This window comes from Euprymna scolopes, chromosome 19, assembly GCF_053919585.1.
Source record: "Euprymna scolopes isolate OS-2025 chromosome 19, ASM5391958v1, whole genome shotgun sequence".
NCBI classification, from domain to species: domain Eukaryota; kingdom Metazoa; phylum Mollusca; class Cephalopoda; order Sepiida; family Sepiolidae; genus Euprymna; species Euprymna scolopes.
In genome coordinates this window covers 116631156-116657139 of record NC_136500.1, presented here as the reverse complement: position 1 = coordinate 116657139, position 25984 = coordinate 116631156, and the positions used below count along the sequence as shown (strand labels likewise).

General features: G+C 33.7%; 1 protein-coding gene across 1 annotated transcript in view; it reads right to left on the bottom strand.

The window, feature by feature from the left end:
* Window positions 1–25984, bottom strand: part of LOC145239895 (MAP kinase-activated protein kinase 2-like) — a 198872-nt gene that overhangs the window by 32887 nt on the left and 140001 nt on the right. Inside the window, exons 5-9 of the mRNA XM_080103514.1 lie at window positions 23887–23966; window positions 17263–17389; window positions 13799–13874; window positions 8362–8486; window positions 3358–3443 (exon numbers count right to left, since the gene is read on the bottom strand). Of these exons, the coding sequence (XP_079959640.1) occupies window positions 3358–3443; window positions 8362–8486; window positions 13799–13874; window positions 17263–17389; window positions 23887–23966 (494 nt within the window). The remainder of the gene's footprint in view (window positions 1–3357; window positions 3444–8361; window positions 8487–13798; window positions 13875–17262; window positions 17390–23886; window positions 23967–25984) is intronic.

Below are 25984 nucleotides of genomic sequence, written 5' to 3'. Positions count from 1 at the left end.
ATACATTTTCAACCTAAATAACAAACGCTCTCTAAAACTATATTTTAATTCTTCCATGTGTTCTGACTGTTTATGCCATATATTTTTGTTCTACACTTTCCATGTTTGCAGAATAAAAGAATATCAGATTGGATTTCAGAACACACAGAATGTTTTTCACAGTCAAGACAACAATATTCAATCTATTCAGATGACTGTTCATTTCTATCGCTTCATTTCATTAATTTCTTATTCAAGTTTATACTTTTCATTTTCTGGCTTTGTATGAATTAGTATGATCAAGGCTACATACCAGAATATCTAAATAGTTATTAAAGAGCAGAATGCAATCTACATCAAACAACTGAAAAATAGTGACTTTTGTCTAATGTACTGCGATCTACTGATATTATCAAGTGTTAGGCAGTGGGAGAAACAAAAAGACTATAACGAAAGGGGGACAGACTTATCGGAGTAACAAATGTCTGAAAAATGGGGTCGGTGGAAAGACAATGAAGAAGAAGTTGTTCACCGAAGCAGAGAAAAAAGAACCATGGTGGCAGTTTAATCAAGGTTTGGCAAAGATGCTAATAAAAGCACCGAACAATGGATGTAGATATATTTAGAGTTGGTTTGCTAACACTTTGGAGAGTGGTTATCAGCTTATAACAGTAAGAAGCATTTGCAACAAGCAATGGGTTGTATCGTTAGAAACGGTCTGCGAGTGTCGACTCCAGTTAAAGCCGCGTTACCAGTGGGACACCATTTATGGACAATTGTGAGATGAAGACAGTCAAAGGTAGACAGTGGTTCAGAGGATATAGAGAAAAATGAATCGATCAACCGATTGACACACACAGCCGAAACTATAGATATGGATGCGGACCTTAATGCTTAGAGGGTAGTTTCTCATGATGGTGTCGTATGTGCTCACAGCCAAACTAATATAAACGGAATATGTCAGACTTTGTTTTATATTCTTTATATACTTGTGAGCCTATATGCACCTCCATGAAAGCCGCCAGTGTGAGAGACAGACAGACAATATGGCTGCAACAAGAGAAAACTAAGACCTCAACAAACAACTGTGGGGTCGGCAATGTTGTTGGCAGGATACCACATGGTTTTGTCAAAGTAGCACTTCATTTGTCGACTTCATGTTATTGAAATATAAAAAGTGATTAATTGCATGCAGTTTTCTTTAATCAATTATGTTTTTTGAAATTGTTTCAGGTGTATTTAGAGTGACAGCTTGACTTATTCTCATCATGGTTGTTCTATTAACACTATTTCCACCAATATTAAGTCCGGTTAATTTCATCAAGTAGTTTTTTTTTTTTTTTTTTACAGCGAAAAAACAATTTGTTATGATACCAAGCAAAAGGTTCGATTTTTAAGAAGAAAACCTATTATTAAAGATGGGGAGGGAGTGTCGGCTCTTTAACTGGAGTTATCTCCCCGTGGCGTGTTCTAAACTCCAAACAAAAATTAAGAAAAAACTCCAAGATGTCTGCCTTCAACGCGCTCTCATAAAAACGTGTTTTTTCCGCAGTAAAAAAAAAAACAAAAAAAAAACTACTCAATCAAATTAAGTGAAAATTTTTTTTTCGGAGATCTTCAGTTCAAAACGGATACGTACAATATAACGTTTTTTTCGATATTTTCATTTTTTAATGTCTTGATTAAACTGTACAAGTACGGGGGTTGCAATTGGCATATCTGTGGCTCCTGACAACAGTGCTCAAACTAATATGGAAGATGTTTTTTGTTGAGGTTTTTTTTTTCAAGTTAGAACTTCTTCGTAATTCTAAGGATGGGTTCATCGGACTGTATCCGTTCCCCTCCCTCTTTCTTACAGTGATTCTGAGATAATTTTTTTCTCTGCTTCTTTTTGTTTTATATTTGGGAGAAAGAAGGATTTCTTTCAATGTGTTATGAACTTGAGTGACTGATTGGTAAAATTTTTTTTTTTAATTTATTTATATCACTTTTCCTCCCATTTCTTTACTATTAAATGCAAATTACAAACAAAAATGCAACCTTTTGTTTAGAGTTAATAAATGTGATAAATTTGTAGATTAGCACCCTCTGCTGAATCAGCCTATTCCCTAAAAAGAGATTCCATTTTGTTTTTCTCAGGCAATTATGTCAACACTCTGAAAAGCTTGGCAGAACAAATTCTTTTTGAATTCTTTTAGAATAGGGAATCATCACATATACATTTTATGCAAGATGAACCTCGATTTCAAGAACATTGCCCCCACACCACATCCAACCCCCGAAATCCTATGTCGAAGAAGCATAAATAATTTGCTTAAAAAGTAAAAATATAAATTGTGCCGGACAACCATAAATAGTAATAAATTCAATATTTCATGGTTGGAATCAGAAATAATTGTTAATTTACTTTCCCAATGAACGCCAGGGATACCAGTAAGCTAGTTTTTTTCTATAATTGATATTGTCTTGAAATATATTGTAATTTGCTTTAAGTTTTTAAAAAGTTATTTTAATTTTATGGCAGTCATTAGTTCTGCTTTCCCGATAAAATTGAAGTAATTTTATAATGATTCCATCGTAGTGTTTGCCAACAAAACTTTTAAATAGAGTTGAAATTTAACGATTTTTGAAAAGCAAAGTTGAAATAAAATTATTATTTCAAAACAAAGAAAATACAATTTAAGATCAACAATTTAATTTCAAATATGGCTGAAAACTAAAAGAAAATACAACACACTATTCAATAGTACTCTTATTCTACGATTGACAAGTTAATTTTTAGTAAAGATTTTTTTATATAACATGGTTTTAACTTATTTTGGTTTAATATTGACTATTGAATATATCTCCGATGAAAAAAAAAAAATGTTGCCACTATTTTTTTTTATATTAATTTCTCTCAAACCGATAGAAATGACTGAAGGGAGATAACTCAGCGAAATTAATAAAAAAAAAATAGCTCATATTTTTAAACTCATTTAGAATCCAGAGTAGTTAGTTTGGGTTGGTTGTTTTACGGCATACCTACACTTTTCGGGTTATTTAATGCTGAATCCAGTAATTTTGCAAAATGTTTTTATGCTTAAAGTTCTTTATATCTTTAAATATTTATTCATGGTGTTTGGTTTGGTTGTTCTGTTTTTTATAGGAAAATTGTTGTTTTTGGTTTTGCAGAACATAATTGAGGTTTGTAAAGAGAAAAGAAAAAAAAAACAATATCAATGTTTGGTGCATTTTAAGTCAAGCCAATATCTTCAGACAATCTGATCTGGTAGCATCAGGAGTTGGAGTGAAGAGTTCACAAATTTTGCTGAAGCCGGAATCAAATTTTTTTGTTTGGTATTTCAACTTAACTTAAAATGAAAACACAATACTTACGCCCACCCAAGGATTAGCCATTACATCTGAAATGGTAAATCTCTTGTCAGGATTTGTTTCTAATAATCCTTTGATGAGGTCTTTGGCTAAAAAAAAAAAAAAAAAAAAAAATTTTTTTAAGATTTGTTTATCTCATAATTACTGAGAAAAATCTCTGTACAAGTTCAGAGTTCAATTTAATTAAAAAATACAAAAAAGACTGATCAAGCGTTTTTTTTTAACCGTAAAAAAAAAAAAAGTATGAGAATGCAAGATGTGTCTTGTTCCACCATGTTTAAAATTCCTCATTGGTTACCTCCCCCATAACAACCTCTCCTGAAAAAAAGTTAAAATCAGCCTTGTAATAGTTACGATATTATATTATTAAATCGCTAAAAATCATAAAATTTGATTTTCTTAGTTTAAAAAAAAAAAAAAAATGATTAATTTACATGATTTTTGGAATATGATTTTCCATTCTGTGACAGGTACATTCATAAAAAAATTTTTTATATTTTTATTTAACTAGGTTGGGCTACCCATCTAAATCTTTTATGTCCAACTATTGATGAGAAAACTAATACAAAAAAAAAAAAAACTTTAATTATAGCTCGAACATGAAGATTTTACATATGGTATTTAACAGCCATTAATGGCCAAAAATTTTCTGAATAATAAATGCTATTGCAATGAAACGGAGAAAAAAATAACATGTAAATACAATAAATATCTCTAACAACATTTAGACGATTTATAAATGAATGTATAGGAAAGACAAAATTATTAGTTTTGTATTCAATATATCAAAATGATAAAAGTGTTTATCATGCTAGAATAAATATTATAATTAAATAAAATATTAAAATATTTTTATATAAAGAAAGTCAAGTGTACACAAGGTCAAACAATTTGCTAGAGGTAAAATTGGCATATGATAATTATTTGACAAATTGTCTAAAAGTATTAGTCCTCTACAGAGGTTATTGAAAGAGGTGGAGAGTTCAGGAAATACCATCGGTTATTATCAGTGAGTAATGTCTGATGACAACCTGTGTGCTAACTCCTAATGAACTGCTAAAAATAAAAAGCATGTTTTTAACACCCGAAGAAGGTTGCAGGTTATAGTGATCGAAACGTTGTGCTAATAACACCCAAGCTGAGAATAATAGTCCAATTAATCAACACAACACAAGCATTCACATCTCCTCTGAAAAATTCAGAATTGCATATGCGTTGATCCTTTGAAATGTCTTAATTTTTACCATGCCTGTCTGTAATTTTTACTTTGTTCCACAAACAAATGGTCAGTCATAATTCAATTTTGTTTTCAAATCATTAATCCATTTCAGGTTATTTAATGCCAAAGCTAATCATTTTGATAAAAAATTTCATGTTTTAGATTCTTAATATCCGCAGATATTCATTCATAGTGTAAATTTCTGTTTGGTTTGATTATCTGGATTAGTTTTAGCACATTTTCCTTATGTAAAAATTATGTCATTTTTGTAAAAGTTACATTTCAAATTTCTAGCATCTCCAAATATTTACAAGTTTGTTTTGCAGGCTACAATTTTGTGAATAAATAGTCTGCAAACACTAGATTCTACTTAGTTCATAAATGGGACAATAACAGAATGAACCTGGAGTACTGAATAGTGCTTTGGATTTTCTGCTTACACAGACGCAGCTGGTAGCACAACACATAGCTTCTCTATATCTCATTCCCTATCACAGATGATTACGTTTCCAACCTGTTTCCCAGACCAGCAAGAACAACACGCATCATTTCTAGATCTGTTTCTGACCACAGTTTCCAATGATTGTGTAACGAATGCCCACAGTCCACTTGGGAACGCCAATCACCCAGTGATAATGGTTGAAATCACCCGAAACTCTAGAGCCAAAACTGAACAGCCATTGCTCAAAATAATGAGATATTATAAAAAGGCTAACTGGGAAGCCATCAGGAATCTCATCAGAGATGCCCCATGGGGAAATATCTTCACTGGCTGCTGGAAAGTGTGCAAATGAGACCACTGAATGGTTCAAAACGCCAATTGAAGCACATGCTCTCATGCAGAAATTTTATAGCAAGCCCCACTCTCCAACTGGTTTACTTCTACTTGTGCAGCTGCCATAGCGCAAAGGCATCATGCGTACTGCAGATTTAACCGACATAAGTCCAGTTCAAACAGACAGAAGTATATAGAAGCCTGAAGTAACTGTAAGAAAGAAATAACGACAGCTAAGAGAGAATTTACTGAAACAACCAAAAAACGCATCAAAGTTTCTGAAAAATCTACAACAGTGTAGTAAATAATGGGCAATCAACAATCCCCCCACTATCCAACAATCATGAGGTTGTTTGCTCAGCAACCGAGAAGGCTAACATGCTTGCCAGTCGGTTTGCCTCCAACTCCACACTGGACCCTGCTAACCACCCCTTCCCTGACTTTCCTTTGCGGACAGACGCCACACTAGATGATCTGAAAATCACCCCTTCTCAGGTGCATGCTACCATAAAAAATCTTGACATTTCAAAAGCATGTGGACCTGATATCATCCCGGCTGCGCTATTAAAAAAGTGCTCTGCCGAGGTAGCTCCAGTTCTCTCCAAACATTACAACAAATGCCTTAATGAATCTTGCTTTCCTGCCTGCTGGAAAACTGTTTTTGTTATACAAGTTTTCAAGAATTTTGGCGAAATAACTGACCCAGTAAATTATTGCCTCATTAGCCTCCTCCCAGCTTTTGCCAAAATATTTGAGTCCATAATTAACCAAGCTCTAGTCCATCACCTTACAGATACTAAACTTTTGACTGACCGACAATATGGATTTCGGCAGGCCCGTTCCACAGCAGACATCCTAACTATAATCTCCGAACGTATATACCATTTACTGGACAAAGCAGGGGTGGGTAGAGCGGTAAGCTCTAGATATATCTAAGGCTTTTGTCAGTGTATGGCATGAAGGTCTTCTCAGGAAAATCAGATCATATGCTATCACTGGAAGAATGCTTAACATAATTAAATCCTTCTTAGATAAGAGAAAAATCCAGGTTGTCCTCGACAGTCATGCCTCTAAACAATAGGATATAACTGCGGGAGTGCCTAAAGGGTCTATACTTGGACCTCCATTATTCCTAATATTCATAAATGACCTCGCTGACAAAATTGTCTGTGAGATGGGTATGTATGCTGACGACACCACGCTCCATAACAGACATGACAGGAAAACAAATGAACATATATCTAAAGAAATGGCAGAAACACTAGAGGATGACCTCCGATCTGTAGTGGAATGGAGACAAAAATGGATGGTCACATTCAATGTTGCCAAGACTAAACTTGTGTCCTTCAATAATTACAAGAAACCTTCGCTACCACCAATGGCCAAAGACTCTTTATCTGAAAGTACATCTTTTAAACTCCTTGGCCTAACATTCACAGGAAACATGAGTTGGAACAACTACATTGAGAGTATTGCCAGGCCCGCTGCAAAGTAGGTAGGTTCTCTCTACCATGCTAGAAAGCTACTAATGCTCAAAAGTATCCTGTACCTCTATAAGGCCACCATTCGCCCATGTATGGAGTATTGTTGTCATATTTGGGCTGGTGCATCTGCTACTAGTCTCTCGCTCCTAGACAAGGTTCAAAAGAGAGTCGCCAACCTGATAGGTCCTGAACTGTCATCTAAGCTTCAGCCTCTGTCCCATCGACGAAATGTAGCATCCCTCTGCCTTTTCTACAAGTACTTTAACATTGAATGCTCTGACGAACTACAAGCACTTGTACGCCCTCGACGTAAATACCCCCGACAAACCCAACAAACAGCTAAATCCCACCTCTTCACAGTAGAGATCCCTAGATGTAAGAGAGCCTTCTAGTAGTTTCTTCCCCAAAACCGCTAGACTTTGGAATTCCCTTCTGGTCCCTACTTCCCCAACTGTACTGACATGCAGAAGTTCAAGTGTAATGTGAACCGACACCTTGCTGCCAAACTCCCTACATAGTAACCCTGTAGCTTATGTCCCTGATAGTAGCCCCCTACATCAAAGTGGCAACGTGCCTTGTTTGGGGTGAAAATGTAATAAAAATTTTAAAACTTAATGTGTTCAGCTCCAAAACTGATAACTGAAAATAGTTTAAGGTCAAACGAAAGATCATGTTTGGATAGAGTTTGACTAACGGGTAAGGTTGGAATGTAGAGAAGGCAGAAAAAAAAATTAAGGTAAAAAACGTAAGATGGTAGAGAAGGTGGGTGGTTGAGCATTTTAATGTACACGAAAATTAAAAGCGACAAAACAGATGATATAAAGAGAATTTGGAAAATCACTTTGGGTTATATCCATAAAGTCTATATTTTTCCACCTGATAGTTTTCATATGCACAAAATGCAAGGACTAGAAATTATATAATCCATCGCTCCCAAATGAGATTAAAACATCTAAGGGAGGCAATCACTAACAAGCCATAAGCTCAAGGGAGATAATTATCAATTGATTAAAGGGAGATAACTAGAAAATATGCTCTAAACAATATCGAGTCTAACATATACAAAACGGGTGACCATTTGAAAATACTATGCGCTGTATGTTAACTCCTAGCAAGGATACACATGCTATTGTTGACTGTATGTGAATTTGTATTCCCCATAAACTAACTTTCAGTGGAAAGCAGGATGCCCAAAAAGTGACAATTGATTAGTCTAACTATAGAAAATAATTGTTACAATATTTGGTGCTTCTTAATAACGTTAGATCTTTTGGCTGAAAAAATGGTGTAGCGTCTATTCTAACGCTGTACTTTATCTTTTTTGTCCTCTATCAATAAAGGAAAAATCCTTCTCGACTGAGGTAATGTTTATTTTTTCCTAATCCAGAATGTTCCTTTTCAGAAATCGAGGAAATGTTCAAATATTACATTTGCATAAAATGTAGGAATCCATTAACATTCAGCTTTAAACTGCATTCATTCCCTGATTTCCTAATTAAAATATTAGGAAACTAGCAAATAATCGTTACCTTCTTTGGAAATTTGATTCCACTCCGGACTTGGAAATTCATATTCACCCTTTCGGATTCTCCTCTTCATTCCTGGAGATATCGCAAAGCCATGGTTACTGTAAAATGGTGGGTACCCACACAATCTGACAAAAAAAAAAAAAATTGGATTTTATTAATTGAACAAAGTTAATGCAGTCAATGAGAAAAATTGGCAGATATAAAGACTAGTTAGAATACCCGACCCATGTTGGGTTCATAATAATTGAGTTTCTTTAACTAAAACTATTGTCAAAATATTTCAATGAACCATTAAAAACATTGGCTTCAAATGGTTAAAATTGGGTGAAAAATAATTTACATGATTGTAGTTATAGGCAAAGAAAAAGATTTACACATTTTTCATCGAGAGTTTAAGAGTGGACTGACAGATGAGGTGTGCACTGTTAGTTGTGAAGACAGTGCTGATCAAGAGAAATTCCAAAGTTAATACAATTGGCTTCCCATTTAATTTTGATGGGTGTTGTAGAATGGACAGTAATTTTGGGGCCCAAATATTCTGAGCTTGTTCTAAAGATCTATCTAAAACATACCAAGACAATCAAGTTTTTTCATAAATTCATTTCTGACTGGAAAAACATTTAAATTGAAGAGATGATGTTCTCAACATTTTTCAATACAGATTCAAATCGAATGATAACTGTATAAACCCATGAAGTTTCAGTAAAGTATAACAATAAATGTGGCTTATCTTTATCTATTTTTATACTAAAACAGAATTTGTTTCCGTAGGGTTTCTTTCCTAAATATCTTAATCACATAAAACATTCCTCACTTTGAAGATTGAGTTATGTTTGAAAAAAATAAAAAAATGTTTAATGTCCGTTCTAATTAGCCATAATTTGCAGTTTACTCACCAAGTCACTAAGATTCTGTATTACTCTCATCTCACTGTGTCTTGTTTAACCCATGACGATGAACAATATTACCACTGATTTTATACAGTATCTACCATCTGCTTTTTTCTATTTATGAACAGTCAAAGATAATCTATATATATATAAAAGCGAAAATGTGTGTATGTATGTTTGTATGTATGTATGTGTGTTTGTGTGTCCGCTAAAAACTTTCGACAGACACGACGAAAATTCACAAACTCGGTATCATATTGTGAAGCTCCATTGAAAAATTGGCCAAAAACGTTCATTTTTTCACCCCGAAATCGACAATTTTTGATTTATTTTTTTGCTCAACCAACACCCTTAAACACACCTCTACTTTCTTTTCTGCCTTCGTGTCATGGGTCCAAGCCTGCCTGCCTGGCTACTACAACTATATTTTTTTTTATGCTCAACACACACCTACAAACACCCAGGCAATGCCGGGCACCCAGACTAGTAAAATTATGAAACAGAAAATTGCAATAAAGAGGGGAGGGCACATTCATTGTCATACGAGGCATCATCAAGTATGTTGATAGAGATCCTAGAAAAATTATAGAAAGTAATGCTCACGGGGTATTCTGTTCTGGCCACACTTTAGACCTTTCTTCTCTTAACTCCTTCACAGCTGTGAAGTTGTTGGTCTTTTCTATAAATACTATTATGGCACGTGTTCTTCAGAATAGTTTGATCCATTCTCTTATTAATTCGTTCCAGTTTGCTAATCTAGTAATCTCCATCAATCCATTTTGATATGGTTTCCTATTCCAGTAGATTTTTCTAAAAACTGCAACTTTGTGTAACTCTTCTTGCTGACTGTTTTCCTCCTACTTACAGCGTTGGTCTTTTCAGGAAAAAGTCTAATAGGCATCTCCTGTCTTTGTAAGTATAATTTTCATTCTTGTTATCTTTTTACATCAAATGGCTTCATGCCATTGCGATTGCCATAAAAAATATCTTTTGGCAATAAGTTCAATGATGTATAGTTATGCCTTGATGTGGAAAGGGTTAGCAGAAAATGGAAAATTTCATTCAAAGTTAGATGTTAGGTGTCAGGATAGGATATCACAGATAGGAATTTAAAAAAAAGAAGAGAGAAAGATCTGCTTATATGTGTGATACTATGAAGGTGACCCATGAATCACTAAGTGCTAAGGGAGAAACAATAGATAAGGAAACGTCATACAAATGTACAATGAAATAGGAAGTAACAAACAATGAATCTGCAGGTATTTTTAGCCTTTTAGATTTGACAATACATTTTAGATTTGACAATACAAGCCTACAAACTACAAGGGAAAGGTAGCTTCCAGGTGGCTGAGGGTGGGCGACTTCAGATACCGATGCAGAGAAGACAGTTGACATCGAGCTACCGGTTGCGACGGATGGGAGCTGATAGCGACACATATGGACAGTTTTTAGAGCTGACTGCAAAACAGAGAGAGACAAATTGCGACTAACAGACGAACGTAACATTGATAGAACGGGGAGAAGACACATATAAGTGAAACATTGGCATTGTTTTTCCTTTCTTGTTCCACGACTTATTTTACTTCCCCTTTGTGACTTGCATGCATTCCGTTGGCAGCGACCAGTGTGAACGAAAAATGATGACACGGCCAACGAGAATGAAGAGATGGAGGTAGTAAACTATGGAGTCGGCAGTTTGTCGAAAGGAAGGCCACACGCTGTCGCATCTGGCCTATGAGCTGACTGGATTCAAAGTATTTGTTTGTTCACCAATCTGAGGAGTGGGTGAGGAAAGGTTGACATAAAGAAGCTAATGGTGATCAAATGGTTAATGGTATGATCTGATGACCTCGATGTGACAAAATCAAATCCAGTCAGTTCTTTTTATTTTTTTTTAACATCACTACTTATCAAGGCCTGGAGACCACTCGAGGATAAGGGTTAAAGGTGTACAGTAGTCAATTGGACAATTAATAATGGAAATTCGGTAAATTTGTTAACTTATATGGAACGGCTCATCAAGAACTTGTTTACGTTGGACTTGAAGACAATCAGATTGTAGTCAGCTGGAAAGCAGGAAAATGGAAGACAATTCCACAGGCATGCACTTCTAAGAAAAAGCTTTACTCATGGAATCTATGTTAAGGTTTAAGCACAGATAAAGAGTGGGGGGAATCATTGATAGTGTTTTCAGCTAGACGAGTGTTTCTTGTGAAAGTTTGGCGAGGGGGGGGGGGCATAGATTGAAGCTCAGTCGAGCGCTTGCCATGAAAATAACGATAAAGCAGAGACAAACTCTCAATATCTCTTCTGTGAGATAGAGGTTGCAGGGAAGAGAAAAGGACATCTCCTACGAGGCTACGAAGTCTATTTTGAACTCTATCAAGGCAGGACAAGTCCTTTCTAGCAGCTCCTGCCCAGATGTGGCAACAGTACTCCATCCTTGGACATACTTGGCTCTTATATAGATAGAGAATTGCATCAGCAATGAAATATCTTCTGGATCGATAGAAGGATCCCACCATTTTTCCAGCGGTCTTGGCAACAGATTTGATGTACGTGTTCCATTTCAGATCAGGAGTAAAGGTCAAGCATAGAAGCTTGTCAAAACATGAAGTAGCCCCAAGACGAGAGCCATTTATTTCAATTGATGCACGATGGGGATCAGAGTGTTGATGATGTAAAGATAAAAGCTTGGTTTTAGATGCATTAAAAGTAACCAGCCACCTCTCTCCCCATTGTACCACTTGCTCAAGATCAGAGGAGAGAGAATCGGAGAGAACTTTGTCGTTTACGGTCTTAGATGTGCTACCATAGATGGTAGTGTGATCAGCATAAATGTCTACGAATGATGTAAGGATGTGATTTGGAAGATCATTAATGTAGATCAGGAAGAGAGTTGGGCCCAGGATGGACCACTGAGGGACTCCAGCATTAATACTGTGAGTTTCTGATTTTTGCCCATCAACTGCTACACATGAATCTATCAGAGAGAAGCTCCATAATACAACTTTCACTTAGCAATGTTGGCAACCAGTACATGGTTCCTCCTTCAAGAAAACCACAAACAAAAGGTTCGCACAAATTTAATGTAATGCTGTAAAGAATAAATCAACTCGCAACATAAATTGTTGAGCAACAATATTGTTGGCTTTTTATGTTGATCCATTATTACATAGATTGGGAAAGAGAGGAAAACAGCTGTTAACATAAGTATAGAGGATAGCAAACGGATCTATACCTGTTTTTAAAAACACCATTGCGATGATGGCTATTGCTACAACTATATAGAGATGCTGCTATCCACCGACTTGTGTCAAAAATGATGAACAGATGTCAACAGAAATGATGACAATCCATAAGGTACAAACAAATTAATTTTGGAATATCTAGATCACAGTAAAAGGCACACGTCTGGCAATAACTTTGGTTCTGTTTATTGTAGTCTCATTACTTGGTCTATATTGTAGCCAATGAGGTTTGATCAAAAGGTGAAATTTAATGTTCAAAATAAAAGCCTTCATGAAAATGTTCAGCCTTATCAGATGATTAATTTTTTTTGTTAACATGTTCAGGAATCTATATTCCAATAAATTTGGGGGTTTTGTTTGATATTCATATTAAAACCCCTTTTATTTATTTAAAAAGAAAATACAACTTTATTATATATGACTCGTGGAATTGCATTCATCTGCAAAAGATCTAGCTAATTTGCATATTGTTTTAAACATTCATTTTAATTAAGTTTTTTTTTTTTTCAGTTTTCTTATACGATGATCATCTTTAGTTAACTTATGTGTAACTATATTCATGCAGATATTCTACATGATTTATATTTGCGTAAAAAGATCATAGTAAACTCTCTCTCTTTTTATATATATATATATATATATATATATATATATAAAAACTTACTTCCCAAACTTCTGTCAGCTTTGGTCTACAGACATGAAAGTTAATATATAGGTTATTCCAAACCATGTAAAACTTTATATTTGGGTTTTAGCCAGGAAAATCGGTGAAAAAGTGTGAAAATTTTAAAAAATGGAATTTTCCAGGTGATGGTCAAACAATGCCATTACGAATATGCATGCGTAACGTAACAACCACTGCTTCATGTTTTTATTTTTAGCCTTGCAGCAAACATGTCTTCATAGTTCAGGCATTAATGTCAAAAGTAAATCGTTAGGTAAACATTTTGGTTTCAATTCTCTGTGGTGGCGCACAAGTTTTTTTGATTTTCTTTTTTGTTTTAACTTTTTAAAATCATTTCTATAATATAATATGTAATCTGGATTAATCAAAATATTTAAGCGCATTTTTCGACCGGGCAATGCCCGGTGGCCTGCTAGTATTTCATACAATATGAAGTAAAACTTAGACAGGGCTTTAGGCAATCCTTATGTTGTCAGGCGGAAGTACGCAACCTCAACTAATTTATGTGCTTGTTCTACACATGCTGTCGTGATGAAGAAAATACAAACGGAATGGAGATAGAGAGGAAAAGCGAGACATTTAATAAAAAAGATACAAAAAAATTAACTCACAATATGTACATGATAACTCCTAAAGACCACAAATCACAAGAAGTATCATATTTCTCTGGGCCAAGAACTTCTGGAGCTGAAATTACAAAATAAATATGTATTATAAACTAACAAGGCTACCCATTATTGCCCAGGGCAAAAAAATATAACATTTCTATCAAAACTTTTAGCTCTAACTCTCCCCCCCCCCTCTCCCATTTTCACCAAAACTGTTTCACTCAATCTATTCCTTCTAACTGGACACCAACAACTCCTTTATGTATTAGATTCATTATAGAATTAGTCAACATTTTCTTTCAAAATTAGTACTGACCCCACTACCCTCCGTCCCCACCAATGAAATTCAGCCCAGTTGACCGTCAGAATGAATAATTTTTTTCTAAATTTTAGATACTTATCCAAAACACTGATCGAGAATACAATTTTGTTGATCTTTGTTTTATAGTTTATGACTTTTAGCTGAACCATACACAGACAACTCTTTATATCATACAGTAAAATTAAACTCTTTATATCATACAGTAAAATTAAACTCTTTATATCATACAGTAAAATTAAACTCTTTATATCATACAGTAAAATTAAACTCTTTATATCATACAGTAAAATTAAACTCTTTATGTCATACAGTAAAATTAAACTCTTTATGTCATACAGTAAAATTAAACTCTTTATGTCATACAGTAAAATTAAACTCTTTATATCATACAGTAAAATTAAACTCTTTATATCATACAGTAAAATTAAACTCTTTATGTCATACAGTAAAATTAAACTCTTTATGTCATACAGTAAAATTAAACTCTTTATGTCATACAGTAAAATTAAACTCTATGTCATACAGTAAAATTAAACTCTTTATGTCATACAGTAAAATTAAAATCTTTATATCATACAGTAAAATTAAACTCTTTATATCATACAGTAAAATTAAACTCTTTATGTCATACAGTAAAATTAAACTCTTTATGTCATACAGTAAAATTAAACTCTTTATGTCATACAGTAAAATTAAACTCTTTATGTCATACAGTAAAATTAAACTCTTTATGTCATACAGTAAAATTAAACTCTTTATGTCATACAGTAAAATTAAACTCTTTATATCATACAGTAAAATTAAACTCTTTATATCATACAGTAAAATTAAACTCTTTATGTCATACAGTAAAATTAAACTCTTTATATCATACAGTAAAATTAAACTCTTTATATCATACAGTAAAATTAAACTCTTTATATCATACAGTAAAATTAAACTCTTTATGTCATACAGTAAAATTAAACTCTTTATGTCATACAGTAAAATTAAACTCTTTATATCATACAGTAAAATTAAACTCTTTATATCATACAGTAAAATTAAACTCTTTATATCATACAGTAAAATTAAACTGGAGCATTGTCATACAATTCTCAACATTTATGTGATGATGAATAAAGTTCAAAAGTACTACAGATTAAAAAGCAACTTTAACAAAGAATACATTCTTAAAGTTATTTATCTCCATCTCATGGTGGGATGATGTGACAAGGTCCAGAAAGTGAAATTTGAAAAGCAAGCACCCTAGAGAAAGAGGGTCTGGCCTGCAAAAAAAAAAAAAAAAAAAAATGCTGTGACATCTGATCCGGCAATTATCAATAAACTAGCCTGTTCTTAAAGAAAGTAAAGTGTAACCTCCTATAACTGCACAGGACCAGATTCCTCAGTCAAGTCATCTCAACAATAGCCTAGACTGTTGTTTTTCATGCCAAAGGAGAAATATCCTTGATTTATGGCTTAGAATATATATATATATATGAGATTTTTTTTTAATTTTTTTTAGACGCGAGGTCCAATTTTGTTTTTGTCATTATTTCACCAAGTCTGAAGAACATTCTCAGACCAAAATATATTAGCGCTTATTAACCACAGGTAGACAAAGTCACCAATAGCTATGCATCCTGCATCAGGGGTAGATAAAAATCTAAAAAGATGTGGTCAAATCTTATCCACGCATTCATTTTTTTTTTTTTTCATTAAAAAAAAAAAATAAAAATAAAAAAAATACATTGAAATACAAAGAGCAAATCCATTAAAAGGTTTTCTATGAAAAAATCTTTAATTTTGGGTTTGTTTTTTTAATAAGAAATTTCTACAAGAGAATTTACTCTTGGTTTTTTTTTTTTTTTCATTCTCACCTCCCATTTCAAGCTAACTATAAAGACAGTTAACACAATCAACCCACTATTTTCTTTGTAACAATTTAAGGATTAATGAAATACATTGCAATATTTTCTTAAAATATATATATATATATATATATATATATATATAATGAGCACAGGGTGTATGTTGAATAGAATTTTTAGGGGTTGGGATAAAATTTTCTGTTAAAATCCAGATTTGCCAAATCAAAAAACAAAACATAATAAATATCAGTGTATATGTAGTTTCATTCTAACAATTAAAAACTATTTAATGGAGTCATCTTCAACATGTAAACCTAAAACAATGTTAGCAAATCAATACGTCCACGGGAATGGACGAAAACAAAAGGTTAGAAAGTATACATCAAATAGATGTCCCATCAATAGGGAAGAAAGAGTATATATATATATATATATATATATATATATATATATATATATATATATATATATATATATATGCATGATAGAATGTGCATACACAGATGTCAATGTCAAGCAGTGTGTGTGTGTGTGTGTGTGTGTGTGTGTGTGTGTGTGTCTCTCTCTCTCTCTCAGTTACCATGTTGGATTCTTACGTCTTCTAGTCAAAATCAAACCCAGAGCTCAAACAGCCTGATGGATTTTGGTCGTGTCTCAAGAGAGAAGTTTGGGAGTTGGTTAGCATATCGCAAGTTGTCGGTAATGGTGTCTTAGCGCTTTTATAATATCCCATCACGTGTTGAGCTCTCATGAGAGATGGTCTATGATTTGGCAAGCCAGAAAGGAAGGTAAATGCTTGCACCAATCAGTACTGAGCTTAAAAATTAAGCATGCATTCAAAATTGTTAACCACAAGCTGTCGTTGTAGTTTATAGTTGCTGCTACTAATATGCATAAATATTTATCCCTTTACATTGGAAGCCAAACTTTGTAGAAGGAAAACTGTGAAAATAGAATATATAGCTTGTGTAATAGTAACAATGGCAAGTATATTCTTCCATAAAGAGACTTTTTTTTCTTTACTTCTGCTGCTCTATGGAGACAGTTGAGTGACATCTTTAAGTAAAAAAAAAAAAATGCATTTTCAGAACCAAGAAATGGAGTTAACTTTTGAAAATCACCTCCTTTGCAATTACTCATTATGAAAGTCTCTACTTACTCATAGAAGTGAAACAGTGGTTTTTGAACTTTCTTTTCTTTCTGTTTTGTTTTAAGGGGGGGGATAACTATTCAGTGTACCTGATAAGGCAGATATTTGTACTGGAGAGATTAAGAATCTTCATTTTACTTACCTGCATAATAAGGTGTGAAACAAGGAGTCTTCAAGGATTTGGAAGTATTTGTTTCTTTAGCAAAACCAAAATCAGTTAATTTTAGAATACCGTTTTTATTCCCTTCTGTATATAATAAATTTTCTGGCTGAAAAACAAATACAAAAAAAATCAAAACAAAAACAATGCAAAATTTAAAAAAAAAAAACCCCAAAAAACAAACAAAACTAAAAAAAGCAAAACTAAAAAGAATGCACAGTGAACAAAACAAAAAAAATGACTAAGTTCAGCATTTTCCCCCCTCTATTTAGTCTCAGAGGATGTCAAACCATGGTAAAAATTAACAAACGATGCAGTCTTAGGCCTTAAAATATGTAAATTTGAGTTCTGCACCTGCAAAAAAATAAAAAATAAAAATAAATAAGTCCATCATTTCCCCCCTCACCACCATTTAGCCCCAAAAGTTCCGAAGGCCTTAACATATTTAATTTTGAGTTCAGCACCATGCAAAACTGCTAAATAGACATACACAGAAAATTCTGAACAAATATGGTAAAATAGTCCCAAAAATGGAGTGTTTTTATCAGCCCTAAAGGAACCCCTGGAGCACACCCAAGAGTTATCGCGAAGTATAGACAAACAAAATTATATAGAACTCAGTTAGTTACAACTTTTCAGAAAGTTTTATAAAAATCTAAGCATCAATTTATTTTAATAAGCACAAAAGTGTCAATTTTAACCATTTTAACCCAAAAGGCACTCCTTGGGGGGGGGGTTGCAGCCGGAGTTTTCCTGGAAAATTCGTTCTGTTACTTTTACTCATATCATGTTTAATGTTTGTGCAAAATTTCAAAAAAATTCCAAGGCATAGTTATTGAGAAAAGTGCAGACAGACGAACGGACAAGGGTGAATTTATAGGTCCACCTTCCTTTTGTCAGAGGACCAATAAAAAAAAAAATAAAAAACTTACTACCTAGCTTTAATTACGCATCCATCACTGTCAAAGTAAATACTGAATATATATATATATATATATATATATATATATATATATATATATAAACCAACATCTAGACTACGAATAATTCACTGCCTTCAATATTTTTTTTTTTAACCTAAATACAAAAACTCAGAAATATGGTTTGGATTGTATTGAATTCAAAAATGGCTATATAAAAATAAAGTCATCTCATGTATACTGGGATTCCAAAGTGCTTTTACTTAAGGGTTCTAACAAATTAGAAAACAAGATCTTTATGACTTTTCAGGGTTTCTACTTCTTCCCACCAAAGGGAAAAAATATCCAATTGTCTTTTTCTTATTTTCTGAGGAATAGAAATCACAAGTGACCGTGTGTGTGTGTGTGTGTGTAAAGTGGGCTCTACCAAATTGTCTTAAAAACTTGATATATGGGATATTTGGACATGTGGAACAAATTCAATTTAGTTTTTAGCTGGAGATAAAAAAAAAAAGAGCTACTAAGGCGTAAAAATTGAAAAATTGGAACTTGGCAGGTGAAATTTTAATGTGATGTATCCTCTACACATGCGCAACTATACATTTATATGTTTCAATTCTAGCTGACGGTGTTTCTGTAATTTTCTTTTTTTTTTTTTTTTCTTTTTTTTTTTTAACTATTGGGTCCCATAATAATAGAGAATTGGCTCTATAATAATAAATACTTAAGATATTTAAGCGTATTTTATGGTTAGTTATTTTTGTTTTACGGCATATCAATCCTTTTCGGGTTATTTAATGCCGAATCAAAAGATTTTGAAGAAAAATTTTTTTATAGAATATATTTGTTGTTTTCGAGTTGGTTTCTATTCAACCCATAGTTGGGACCCTAACAGGTACTACCACTCTGGGTCAGAGTGGACCTGGGAGCAATGGCAATTAAAGGGTGGCTCCACACTCCCCAAAGCCTGCAAGCTGGGGCCTCACCACTGGATATCTAACTTTATCCCCCAGCATCACTTCCAATCCGACAATGAAAGCTAGCAGTAACAGCTCCCATTCTACCCAAAGTACATCAGCAACAGACGACAACAGTGGCTAAGTGTTTAATGACACGGGCTGACAAACTGGATGGGCGAAGTTCAAATCCAGTTTGTTCCACAGAAATACTTTTACTTGAGGATGTTGGCAATCTTTACACGGTTTTTGTTATAAATACTTTCTAGAACGAATTCTAACTAAAAAAAAAAATATTGGGGAAACGAATGCCAATAAAAATCATATGAATCAGAGTTTGACTCAGATTTTAATAAAATAAGATACGTATTGAACATGTTTGGAGCCAAATGACGGCAACACGAAATTTTTTATAAAATAAACAAGTGTTTATTTTTAAGAAATATATTTCGGAGATATACTCCTTTGTCAATCTATGTATTTTTTTCTTTTCTTTTCTCTTTTTCTTCGCCATGGTGTTGAGTGGAAGAATGGTCAATGAATTAAGTCCATGTGATGTTAGCTGCGGGCTTCAAACATGTTCAATGCACATCTTATTTTATTTTCAAATTTCACTCAATACTTCTAATGGATATAAACAAAAAACTACCCAGATTTTCAAACCGTGCGACCACGCATTCTATCCAACTACATAAAAACCCTGCAGCTAACATCACGTGAACTTAATTCATTGACCATTCTTCCACTCTACATCATGGCGAAAAAAAAGAGAAAAAAAAGAAAAAAAATATATAGATTGACAAAGGAGTATATCTCCGAAATATATTTCTTAAAAAATAAACACTCATTTATTTTATAAAAAATTTCGCGTTGCAGTTATTTGCCTTCGAACATGTTCAATATGCATCTTATTTTATTTTCAAATTTCACTCAACGTTTCTAATGGAGATAAACAAAAAACTTCCCAGATTTTAATATTTCATCGGGTGATTGAGGAGAGTTTTCCTGTTTTTTGTTTTCTTTTTACACGTGTGTTGATCCTTAAAATTGTTATTTTATTTGTGTAATTAAATTTTGTTGCCTTGGGCAGGGGGGGGGGTCCCTCACTGTGAGGTTTTGTTTTTCATTTTAATACCAAGGCCAAACATGTTTACTTTCATAAATTTTCAATGCCAAATAAAAGATATCAATTCAAAACAACAGGTGATAATTTCACACTCAGTGTTTGCCAGAAGCACAAAACATTAGAAAGGAATGGAAGTATTTTTTGGCATTACAATAACTTAAACAGTTAAGATAAGATTCTAAAGTTTACATTACACAGATATGCACTAATAATTAGTATTCCAATTTATAGCAAAAATGCTCCTGATGCTGCTGCTATGGTTTGAGATTTGACCTAGAAAACCACCTTCGTTTTTAAATGCTTATTTTCGACTCTTTCTAAAGTCCCTGGCTTTGTGGTGTTATGGTATGTCATCAAACTATTAACCTCAAGCTTTCAGGTTCAAGCCTATCTCCCTTCCAAAATTTTCTTCACTGTTTTTTTTTTTGTTGGTTTTTTATATTTAAACAGAGTTATTAATTTTAATTTCCATCTACCCCCCCCACACTAACACACACACCCCTACAGTTTTAATATTGAAACAGGGTTATTTATGCCATTTTTCGCGTTTACTGTTTTTTTCTTTTTATTTTTCAGATTTTTTTTTTTAAGTTTTAACATTAACTTTTTGCATCACATACATTTTTTTTGTTTGTTTTTTTTTTTTTCATCATGTCCGCATTTTGTTCTTCCAATTTTAAGAAATTTTAACATCGCTCATTTGCATCACGTTTGTTTGTTTATTTTTATAATATTTAAACAGGATTATTACTTTGCTTATTGTTTTGTTTTGATTTACCCCCCCCCCCTTCCAACACACACACCTCTAAACACCCGGGCAACGCCGGGTAACCCCCGCTAGTCTATTATATAAATCTCACCTGTCTGTTTAAATGTATGTATATATGTCTTGCAAAAACTTTCGACAGAGGCAACGGATTTTCACGAGATTAGTATCATTTTGAAGCTCAACCCTTTAGACAAATATCGAAGAATTAATTCCTCCACCCCCAACTGGGCACTTTTCTACAAGGAGGGGGTCGCTTTTTTCAACGATATTTTCGAAAGCCATCCCCTCTTTTCAACTGACTAGCCTTAATTTAAACCTTCGCCACTTCTGATTTGGCAATGGATGCAACAGCAAAGACGTCACATTTTTTTTTTGTTCACGTTCTTTTCCTCTTTCGCGGTGCGGATTTGAGCCTGCCTATTACCACTTTTTTTTTTTCCTTAGTTAGTTTCTCATAAAAACTTGAAATAATCGTCAACATAAGTTTGCATTGCATAGCATTAGAATCTTCTTTAAATTGTTTTAACTGCAATCAAAATGTCCAGGCCTTTTTTGTATATTCCCTAAAAGCAGAAATAGGAAAATGAAGTTTCTAATATTTAAATTTTCCTTTTTCTTTTTAAATTATCTTTTCATACAAATAAAATGCTTATATTTATTACCCCAAGCACATTAATTTCTAATACAACTTAGCTTTTTGGGGTTTAAATAGGCATCACCCCTTATCAAGGCCAAGAGGCCACTCGAGGATAATAGTTAAATAGTGTACAGTAGACAATTGGACAATATAGTAATTGTTAGTAATGGAAATCCAGTAAATTTGTTAACTTAAGCAGAATGGCTTATCAAGAACTTGTTTACATTGGACTTGAAGGCAAGCATATTGTAGTCAGCTGGAAAGCAGGAAAACGGAAGACAGTTCAACAGGTGTGCAGTTCTAAGAGAGAAGCTTTGTTCATGGAATCTACGTTTAGGTTTAGGCACAGATAAAAAAAGATGGGGGAAATTACTGATAGTGTTTTCTGCTAGATGGGTGTTTCTTGTGAAAGTTTGACGAGGGCGGGGGACCATACATTGAAACTCAGTCGAGCACTTGCTATGAAAAGTAACGATAAAGCAGAGACAAACTCGCAACATCTTTTTCTTTTTTTTTTTTTTACATGGAGGTCACCACTTATCAAGGCCTGGAAGTCACTCAGGGATAATGGTTATTGCATGTACAGTAATCAATGGGATAGTATCGTAGTAATCGTTAGTATTGGAGATTTGATAAAGTGCCTTACTTAAGGGGGGGGGTTCATCAGGAATTCGTTTATGTTGGACTTCTGTGAGAAAGAGGTTACTTGCTTTAGATAATGTCAAACTATTTTATTGCATATTACTTCGATATTAGATCAGCCAATAAAACAGCTGCATTTGTACAGGGTGGAACGATAAAATTGTCACCCAAAATAAAACAACACTATAGCTTTATTTTAAAACTTTTATTGAATAAAAAATTAATTCAAGTAACTTGATGATGTAGTAGAGCTGACATCTATTCAATATATAGTCACCTTCAGCCTCAATCACTGCCTCGATACAGGTTCAGAACTGGGAGAATGCCTTTTCCACAAGCGCTAGCAGGGGCTTGGTGAATACTCCCTATTTTTGGTCACAGTTTGTGAAAATCATGACACTAAATCCAAATGTTCTGATAGTAATGTTAAATTATCTTCCTATGCAATAGTTTCATATTTGGTGTCTTACGATCCAAGAGTCGACACTGAAATATATCCATGGTGCAATCAGCTCACATTTAGAGCTTTATAACTCAAGATTCGACCCTATAATATCACACAGCAAATACGCTTGGTACCACAAGTGGTTCACAAATTAAAAAACAGATTTTTACTTGCGGCAAAAGTAAGAAAAAACCCTGACTTAAACAAGCGACGGCGCCTTTGTCTATCCTGTCAGGTGACAGAATCAAAGAAGGGAAGAGAAAATAAAAACTTTCGTCTCTAGACGGTTTAATAATATAATTACAGGGTGGAACGATAAATTTGTTGTTCTGAAGAAAGCAACACTACAGCTTTATTTTAAAAACTTTTAATGAAAAAAATCAATTCAGGTTATTTGATTATGTAGTAAAGCTGACATCTATTCAATGTAGCCGCCTTAAGCCTTAATTATTGCCTTGATACAGATCTGGAACTGGGAGCATGCCTTTTCCACAAGCGATAAAACAGCTAGCTGCATTTGTATATATAACACAATATTTGAAATTAATGGTTTTAAAATGGTTGTAGGATATTGAAGAAAAACTTGCTTTACAAATACAGTAGGGAAATGGTCTATAATTTCTAGCTGTAGTTTGTACATTTATTCATCTATTAAATAAATTTCAAACCTCTGTGTGTTCCCATGTCCTCTAAAAACTTGTCATCTGCATCATACAGGAACAAACACAACATTGTTAGAAAGAGCGATCTCCCAGACAAAAAATATTGAAAAAATAAAAAGTTAAAAAAATAAATAAATAAAAAACACAAAAAAAAAAAAATCCAATTATTTTGTGTAGAAATGTCGTTTTGTTTGAAAGGGCGGGGGGGGGGGGGGGGCAGATACAAACCTTGCTTGTGCTAATCATCATTATGTTCTTTCATTTTAAATAACTAAATTAGCAACGCTATATGTGTCTTGTGGGTCCATCGAGAAAAGTGTTCGCTTACTAACTTAGCATATCATTTCTTTTTTTTTTTATTACAAAAGTTTCCTTTTAGTTTCACTTCTGGTTGATGGCACTCAATCCCTACTTTTTTTTTTTTTTTTTTTTTTTTTTTTTAGTCTTACCTTGATATCTCTGTGTGCAATATCCATGTTATGTAAATGGTTGATAGCCACTGCAATGTCCCGAATAATTGCTGCAGCCTCTGTGAAGGGAAGAAAATAAATATTTAAAATGCAAATTAGCAAAAATTTGGTTTTTATTCCATATGGCATACTAACCCTTTTTGGGGGTTATTTAATGGAAAAGATACTTATTGCAAACAATTCTTTCTTGAACACAAATTAGTATTTCACTCCTGGATGTGAAGAAAATTAGCGTTCATACTTATCCCATCAGTATTAGGGCATGATCAAACTTGACACCAGATATTCATTAGATTGAGCAAACATGTATATCAAATCAATTACCAAGGTCGCTGGAAAAATGGTAGGATCCTTCTACCGCTCTAGTAGATATCTCACTCCTGATGCCATTCTCTAGCTATATAAAAGCCAGGTTCGGCCAAAGATGGAGTACTGTTGCCACATCTGGGCAGGAGCTGCTAGAAGCAGCTTATCCTGTCTTGACAGAGTTCAAAATAGACTTCGTAGCTTAGTCGGGGATGCCTTTTCCCTTCCCTGCAATCTCTTTCTCACAGAAGAGATGTTGCGAATCTGCCCCTGCTTTATCATTATTTTCAGACAGGTGCTCATCTGAACTTCAATCTATGCCCCCCCCTCGCCAGACTTTCACGAAAAACACTCGTCTAGCCAGAACCACTATCAACAACTTCCCACACTCTTTATCTGTGCCTACACCCAAACGTAGATTCCATGAACAGGGCTTCTTTCTTAGAACTGCTCGCCTGTGGATCTATTCCGTTTGCCTGCTTTCCAGCTGACTACAATCTGATTGTCTTCAAGTCAAACGTGAACAAGTTCTTATAGAACTATCCCCTAAGTAATCCAATTTATAAAATTCCCACTAATGTTTACTACGCTAAAATCACAACCATTAACCCTAATCATCAAGTGGCTTCTGTAAAAAAAAAAAAAATATATATATATATATCTGGGCCATGTAAAAAAAAAAAAATATATATATATATATATCTGGGCCATGCAAAAAAAAAATATATATATATATATATATCTGGGCCATGTAAAAAAAAAAAGAAAAAGAAAATATATATATATATATATATATATATATATATTCTACCATGTATTTTTATTTTTCCTACACTTCTAATCACTTGCCTCTTCTTTGCTTACCTCTTTCACCTTTTCTCCTCTCATGCATCTCTTTCACTGTATAAAATGTTGAATTCTATTTAATAAAGCTCATTTTCACCAAACGAATGTGGTCAAATGAATCTACCAAACCAACTCGACTCCACTTTAATGTGTTTTTGTCCTTATTTCTACTAACATGTTGCCTAACTTATTCACTATTCTATAAACTAATTTTCCATTTTATCTGAAACTAATATTAACTTTCTAACATACGTACCTATATAAATTGACAAGTGTTAGCCCCAGATCCATATAATATAAAGAAAGGAATCGTCCATTGCCTACAACAGCGAGCAAAAGCAATACCTAGTAGCAGCAATACATATCAAGAGGAAATGGACAGTTTAAAAGAAACCCTTCACCGAAACAACTATCCAGAAAGCATGACATCCGCTCTAAGAAATTTGGACCAGACACCAAAGACCACCACCCAGAAACTCACCACAGTTTGTATACCATACATGAAGGGCTTGTCAGAAAAACCTTCAAAGAATATGTAATCCATATAACATTAGGACAGTATTCAGAAACGAGTCAACTTTCCAGAAACAGCTTGTGCAAGTCAAGTCCCCTACAGAAAAAAATCATGACTAAACTGCATATGAGATCCCATGTAAATATGGAAAACTATACAAAGATTAGATATGTCGTCCACTAAATGTATGGTTAGAAGAACATCGAAAAGCTGCAATATGTGAAAAGATTGAAAAGTCAGGAATGGCTAACCATATATAGAAGAAAAAGGAAACCATCTACCAAGTAAAAATTATAGACAGAAGAACGGTGGAGAGCAAGACGACTCAAAGAAGCAGCACATATGCTGTGCGACAATCAATTACTAAGTAGACCTAGTATAGAATTCAATACGATATGGGAACCCTTCATA